The 6,741-nt window shown below is 40.3% G+C and overlaps 1 protein-coding gene across 1 annotated transcript in view; it reads left to right on the plus strand.

Moving 5' to 3' along the window:
* The window catches only part of LOC139723161 (trafficking protein particle complex subunit 8-like), a 47,086-nt gene extending 40,835 nt beyond the window's left edge, over nt 1–6,251 (plus strand). The window contains exons 20-26 of the mRNA XM_071634422.1: nt 356–822; nt 1,416–1,578; nt 2,481–2,574; nt 3,540–3,596; nt 4,055–4,110; nt 5,394–5,627; nt 6,007–6,251. Of these exons, the coding sequence (XP_071490523.1) occupies nt 356–822; nt 1,416–1,578; nt 2,481–2,574; nt 3,540–3,596; nt 4,055–4,110; nt 5,394–5,627; nt 6,007–6,180 (1,245 nt within the window). The 3' untranslated portion in view covers nt 6,181–6,251. The remainder of the gene's footprint in view (nt 1–355; nt 823–1,415; nt 1,579–2,480; nt 2,575–3,539; nt 3,597–4,054; nt 4,111–5,393; nt 5,628–6,006) is intronic.
* Nucleotides 6,252–6,741: the final 490 nt, after the last annotated feature.

The following is a 6,741-nucleotide window of genomic DNA, read 5'->3' on the forward strand; positions in this document are numbered from 1 at the left end:
TCGATTCCGTTTGCTTTATGTGATGGCACTAGGTGAGGGCTTCAAAACTTCTACACAGAATTTTGACCTTTGACTTCTTTGACCTTTGACCTTGATTTTTTACCTATATTGTACATTGGCTACAAAATGCTACTCCTTCGCCATTTGTAACCCGATTTCGATTCCGTTTGCTTTATGTGATGGCACTAGGTGAGGGCTTCAAAACTTCTACATAGAATTTTGACCTTTGACTTCTTTGACCTTTGACCTTGATCTTTTTACCTATATTGTACATTTTGCTACTAAATGCTACTTCGGCGGGGACATATATTACGCACCGCGTAATTTCTTCTTTTCCTTGTTAAATTGAATACAGGTGACGTTTTCATCGATGCCATCCAATCTCATGTGCGGGGAAATTGTGAAAGTGACCATGGAAATATCAAATGTGGGGAAGTGCCCACTCCACAAATTGCACACAATAGTGGACAGGCCCGAGATCTTCTCCTTTATTAGCCACGCCCACGAGGTCTCCTCAAACTCTTCTTCCAGCCAATCACAGACCAGCAGCATTAGTGACTCTAGCGCAATTAGCCAATCGGCAGATGGCCACAGTGGCAGGACAGTTCTCATTTCAGAGGAGGGCCTGTGTGCAGCCCACACTGTGGATACGGGCAAGTGCAATGTGAGTAGCGTAAGTAAAATTGTCTTGCCAGAGGGCCAGCTAGCCCCCGGATGCTCACTCCAGATGCCAATGTGGATCAGGGGACCAGATGATAGCGGACTCCACGACGTTAGGGTGCTGTTCTTCTACGAAACCACGGAGGAAAATACCCAGATCAGGTAGTGTAGCCTCATGATCAGTCTATGCATGCTTCTCTTTGGAGCAAGAACGGCACACTTCTTATTCATGCACGCATCCTCCTCGAGTATACATTGTACAGAATGCAAGTGCACAACAGCATGCAAAATAATGCACAATGTGCTTAAACAACATGAAGTGAATCACGTGATGCATGCCTCAAAAGCTTCAGTCATGTTTGGCCACACTGCACAAAACTAAGTGTAGTTGTGAGAGAATTAAACTTCCCAAGTGCATCCTATTAAGTTTCACGGGTAACTTCTCACGAAGTTGTGGCCGACTGCCCAAACTACACAAAGCAAAAAAGTTGATCAGGTTGGAGCTGGTGATAATTTGGGATGGCTTTGTTCTCATTGCAAATTGTTTCCAAATGCGAAACAAACTGCTTGGACTGAGGAGAAAGGTGTGCTGATATAGATACATATGGAAAGCTTTATTTCTTGTCGTCATCGATATTTTAACCTGTATTCTTGAGATTACTAGTAGCCAGCCAGCCAATGTCGAGTATTTTATCATTCTAGCCCCCTTTCATTCTGGAAGATTATAATACATATCCTGTTTTATTTGCGTCCAGGCATCGTACTCTGCAGCACACAGCCACAATCCACACCAGTAACTCGGTGTCGCTGACGGCCAGGACCGACCGCGCCCACACTATAGGTGGGAGGACGTGCGATTCCCATGATCCCAACAGCCTCAATCTTGTGGTTTCACTCACGGTGGAGAATATGAATCAGGTCGGTATAACCTTGTTTGATAGGTTGATCCCCCCTCCTGCTTGTTGTTGTGGCTGTCTCAAGCACCAACCACCTCTTAGCATGCTGGTGTGTTTAATTCATGCTGCCTTCATACCTCATCTCTATTGAAGACTAGCTGGTGGCATTTAAACCCTTTACTCTTTTATGTGGGTTTTACATCTAGGTGTATCAAAACTGTTTAAAAAAAAAAACTTTTTAGAAATCCTATAAAGTGATGTTTGAGCAAATTTCAAGCTGCAAACAGGGATGCCAGTTTTCCGGCAATGGCCGGAATTCCTGCTTTTTCATATTTTGGTGTCCAATTTCCGGCTTCGTGATATTATTTCCGTCTGTGTGGGAAAGCTGGAAAACACGAGAGAAGAAAGAAAGAAAGAAAGAAAGAAAAACGAAAAAATATGATCATGTTTCTATGCGATGTACATTTGTACTATGTGCGGTCGCGGTGCATGAATCATACTGCGCTCTCGCTGTCTATAGCTAGAGCGCTGAGAGAGTATGGTGAGTCGATCGAGTCCGCTGAACGAAGCAAAACTACGGAGTTTACGGCACTAGGACTTCTTTATTTTTGCTACAAATTCATTTCTCTGGATTAGATTTGAGGAAAGAAGAGCCCTCAGAAATGCTCAGTTTGCACCAGAGAGCATCTAAGAACCCCAGAGCTTCCAGGGCCCTTGAGCAGGCCCTGGACCCCGGCCGAAGGGACTTCGCGCTCGTGATGTGCGCTTCGCGCACATCAGTTTCGTTCACAAAAAAAATTTCCGGCCCAAGAGCAATTTACCACTGGCATCCCTGGCTGCAAACTGTAACCCTCTGTGCCTAATATCGGGAAAGTATGGATTGGGTCGAAGTGTTTAATGGTGCATGTTTCTCTGTGCGAACAGGTCCATGATTCCAGTATCACTGAGATCAGCCTCCAGCAGGTGACGAGTGTCAGCCCATGGTGGCGCCTCTCTCCTCTATCTGGGATGGAATCAGGTGAGACAACAGGTGTCAGTGCCATCATCATCAAGTGCTCATTCCCTCTCAAGATGTATCACAAAAAAAATATATATATATATCTAGTGCTCTAGAAATTATAACAATGTTTTGCAGCATGACACCAAAATTTGTCTTAAATAGCGTGGTTCCTAACATAATCCAAATCTTACAACAAAGCAAGATTTCTCCATCCACCCCGAGTCATTTTGACAGTGACAGCAACCTACATTGAAGTAGCCTAATAATTCTCATGTGTGTTGATATAGCCAGCTGACGCACACACGTTGGGATCGTAAAACGAACAGGAAAGTGTGTTTTTAGCAGTTTTTCTAGGACACCTTTTTTTTGTTGAATAGTGTAATTAGGTGTGTCTTTACAGAATCCCCTTTTCATGTCGTAAAAACCCTGTACACACTCTTCACTTTCAACTCTAATAACTTAAGAAAGAATGATGCTACTGCTTTGAAAGTTGGCATTAATCATGGACAAAATGTGTTGATAGAGCATGCTCAATTTCAGCTTAATCCGATAATCCCTTCTTTGTTGTTGCTCCAGTGGTTTACATCCTGTTTTTTGTCCCATTCATCGCATGGCCAGCACAGCTTGGTAAGATTAAGTGCTTGAATAGACCCTGCACTTTGGAGCTTCTTTTCTCAGTTCATACTTTTCCAGAGTGTGTGCTTTCTTTCCAAAATTTACATGGGTTAGGACAGTCCACTTGAATTAAGTTATGCGTCATTTTGAAGCTTAAAGTCTGCTCTTTCAGAATCTGCTTTTAACTAAAACTCCATATCTGGTGACCTTTTGTTGGTTTTTGATGCAGGGTCACATAAGGTTTACAAAGGAGCATATAAGTGATTTGTGCAAGTTAGCCAGTCAAATGGATAGTATTTGATTTGTTTTGTTTTGTTTTGCTTTCAGATTGTAGTTCATGTCTTTATCTTATATTTCACTCTCTCCAGAATGTAAAATTGGCAGTGGGGAATCCCAGAAACTCTGTTTCAAGGCCAAGCAGATAGGTATGTTGCAGAGAATTTATGACTGAGCTCTGTTGAGCAACGTATATTTGCAACATGTTTGTATTTACGAAAACTACTCCCTTTCCTATAGTACAGAATTTCTCTCATATGTACCCAAATATGTGCTATTGCCCATTTTTTCTCTGAGATTGAGAAAGGTAATTTTAAGTGTTTTACAGTTGCGTTGAACTTGTTCATATCTTTTCTTTTAAGACTGAGCATCTGTTCCGCAGCGTGAATATATACCTGTGTGATGTTGATGTCTATCTATTACACATAAAGGTGATCTTATTTGTCTCAGGAATATCAACATTTTATGATTAAAGCAGCTTTTATTTGCCAGTTTACATATGTAATATTTTTACAGTCAAATAATAATGTCAGATAAAGAAAATACAAGAAATTTTCTATGTGTCTTGGTAACCTAACAAGTGATCTTTTTTTTTTATACACTACAGGCAATACAGATGGACAGATGTTAACATTTTCCAGTGTGCTATTTGGTAAAGACAAGGTGAGTGCAAGAATGTAGGGAGAACCTTTTTTTTTTTCTTTTTTTAAATAGTAACACAGCTGTAGATGTTTTTGCAGGATGCGGCCCCAAACTGAGATTTAAAAGACTTCCAGAAAACCTGATAGTCTTTTGCAAGAAATACTTTGCAGTGTGGACGTTTTTCATGTCAATTTTGACCTGACTGAACTTTTGCAAAAATATACTTTCATAAATGATGTGAGAGAGAATTCTGTAAAAGAAAAGTTCTTATTAGCAAAATTATGATTCTACTGTGATATTGAGATAATTGTCAGTAATACTATGTGGATACTATGTGAATACTACGTGGATCGAGCGATCGCCGCGAAAATTTACACAATGGTAGTGTGCGATGTAATCTACAAGATCGTTTATTTAGATTTTCCAAAATAGTCTTCTTTTATTTTATTTTGATTAATTATGCTAATTTATGCAAGAAATCAGACTCTTTCATCTAAATCAGTAAATAAAGCTCCAAAAGTGCTCATTTTTGGTATAATTATTCTTTGTGGCATTCTTAGCAAATGCACTTGAAAAAAAAAATCGGTATCAAAATTAATTTCTTATTTATTTTATTGTTTCATGAATTTCTTATGTATTTCCATGTTTTTTCGACCTTCTGTTTTTGTTGTTTTTTTAAACAAAATTTGTGGCAGACACTTTTTGAAGCATAATACTCTTAAAACAAATTAATTTCAGCCATTGAGAGTAAAAAGAAGCATATTTATATGAACCATGTGAAAAAACTCAATTTGCATTGACTTTGTACACAAAATCACATTTTTGAGCCATTTTCGGCCTCACATGCATGTACAAAATGTTATGTAACTTCGGAACCGTACCCTCGGGCGTCACAAATTTGGTGTCAAAATGTGCGGGAAACTTGAAAGAAAAAAGTCATGGAGCATCGCGGCGAGAGCATTGCGTGTTGCAGAGTAATCGCGCGAAATGTTGGGGGGGGGGGCTTTTAGGCCCCCCCCCAGTCTTTTTAGGGTTAATGATGTAGAAACAATAGAAAAGTACAGTCTGAATGATACAACAGCATAATAATCATTAAATAGTGATGATTGTATAAATCTTATAATGGCAGTATATTTGATTCAACAAGGAAGCAGGAGACTGTTGACAAAAAGCAAGGCTTGACTAGATGACTGCCTCGTGGGGAATTTAGGTTACATTTGCCTTTCACAAAAGGGAGATTTGTGCAATAGTATGTAGTGGGAGGAAAGTGACCTTTTATGTGATCATTTATCATTACCTGCTAGGCTGCCATCAACTCTATGCCCTGCACCGACTTCTACCTGCGCTCCAAGCTGAAGGGTGTTCCAGCCAGTGCGGGGGTCGGCTTACCCTTCTCTTCCGTGGGCACCCCCGTTGGTAGTGGTAGCACGGCAGAGCGTGGCACCCAGGGAGGCTTGGCACCAGGGGGCCAGACCCAGAGTGGTGGCCCACTCCAGGAGTGCTGTGCAGCAGACCTAGCTCTCCTGGTGCTATGGAAGGTAAACTTTTATGTTAATCGTGAAGACTGAGGGTTTTTCAAGTGAGATGTTGTTAATGATGGGGGATTTAACTTAGCATTTATGATCACATCCACCAAATCAGTACATCTTTTTGGTATTCAGCATGCTTTATCTCCATCCAAAATGAGAAAATACTGCCTTAACCTGATGAAGACTAGTTGCGAGTATTCTTGGGATGGGGTAAATGGGAACTGTGTGTTATATTAAAATCAGTTCGTCTTCAACAAGTTAAGGGAAATATATATTTGTTTGTAATTCTGTGTGAAATTAGGCCGGTAGATGTAGGTGTATGTGTGCTTACGTGAACTCTCTATCAATTTCATGAATTGAAATGAAGATTCCCTTGGCATTCATCTAGGCATTTGTGGTCGATGAGGAGGGGAGAGACCACACCCTGTATGGACAGAGCCATCTCCTTCTGGACCAACTCAACACAGAAGTCCTCTCGCATCCAGTCAGGAAGGTATGGCCAAAATCTGACCATATTTGTTTCAAAGTCAGATGTATTTTTGTCAAAGGCGGCTGTGTTTGAATTGTTAAATCAGCATTGTTTGCATCAAAATCAGCCATATTTGTCAAAATCACGGTATCATCAAAATATTGCAAAATTCATGTTTGCTGTTGATAGTTATTGTCACAGAAATAGGGGACGATTAATCTTTCACATGACTCTCAACAACAACGTGGTATTACTTTTCAGGGTCACAACTGATTAGGTAGGTAAAAAAATTCTTGTGAAATACCACCAAGTTTGGTTGAGGAGCAGTCGTAAAATCCTCTCTCTGTTATCAATCAGTTCGTGAAAGATTTGATTGTTTCAGAATTACATTGCAAGATGTTTTATTAGTCTGTGAGGTGAAAGGTTTTAGCATGGCTCAAAATGTGAAAGTTCTGGAGAGTGGCATTCTTTTGCAAAGCTGAGGAGGTTGGGGTATGTGTCATATTTGGCAATTACATTTTACACATCACTGTTGACATTAATTACTTTCAGGAGCATTGTTGCTGTGATGTAGGTTATGGCACACACATGAAGTTTCACTGTGTAGCATTTGTGTGAACCTCTTCGTCAGGATACACATTTAATTTTTGTGCA

The sequence above is a fragment of the Diadema antillarum genome, unplaced genomic scaffold (assembly GCF_040938485.1).
Source record: "Diadema antillarum isolate AM-2024a unplaced genomic scaffold, OU_Dant_1.0 scf00000182, whole genome shotgun sequence".
NCBI classification, from domain to species: Eukaryota; Metazoa; Echinodermata; class Echinoidea; order Diadematoida; family Diadematidae; genus Diadema; species Diadema antillarum.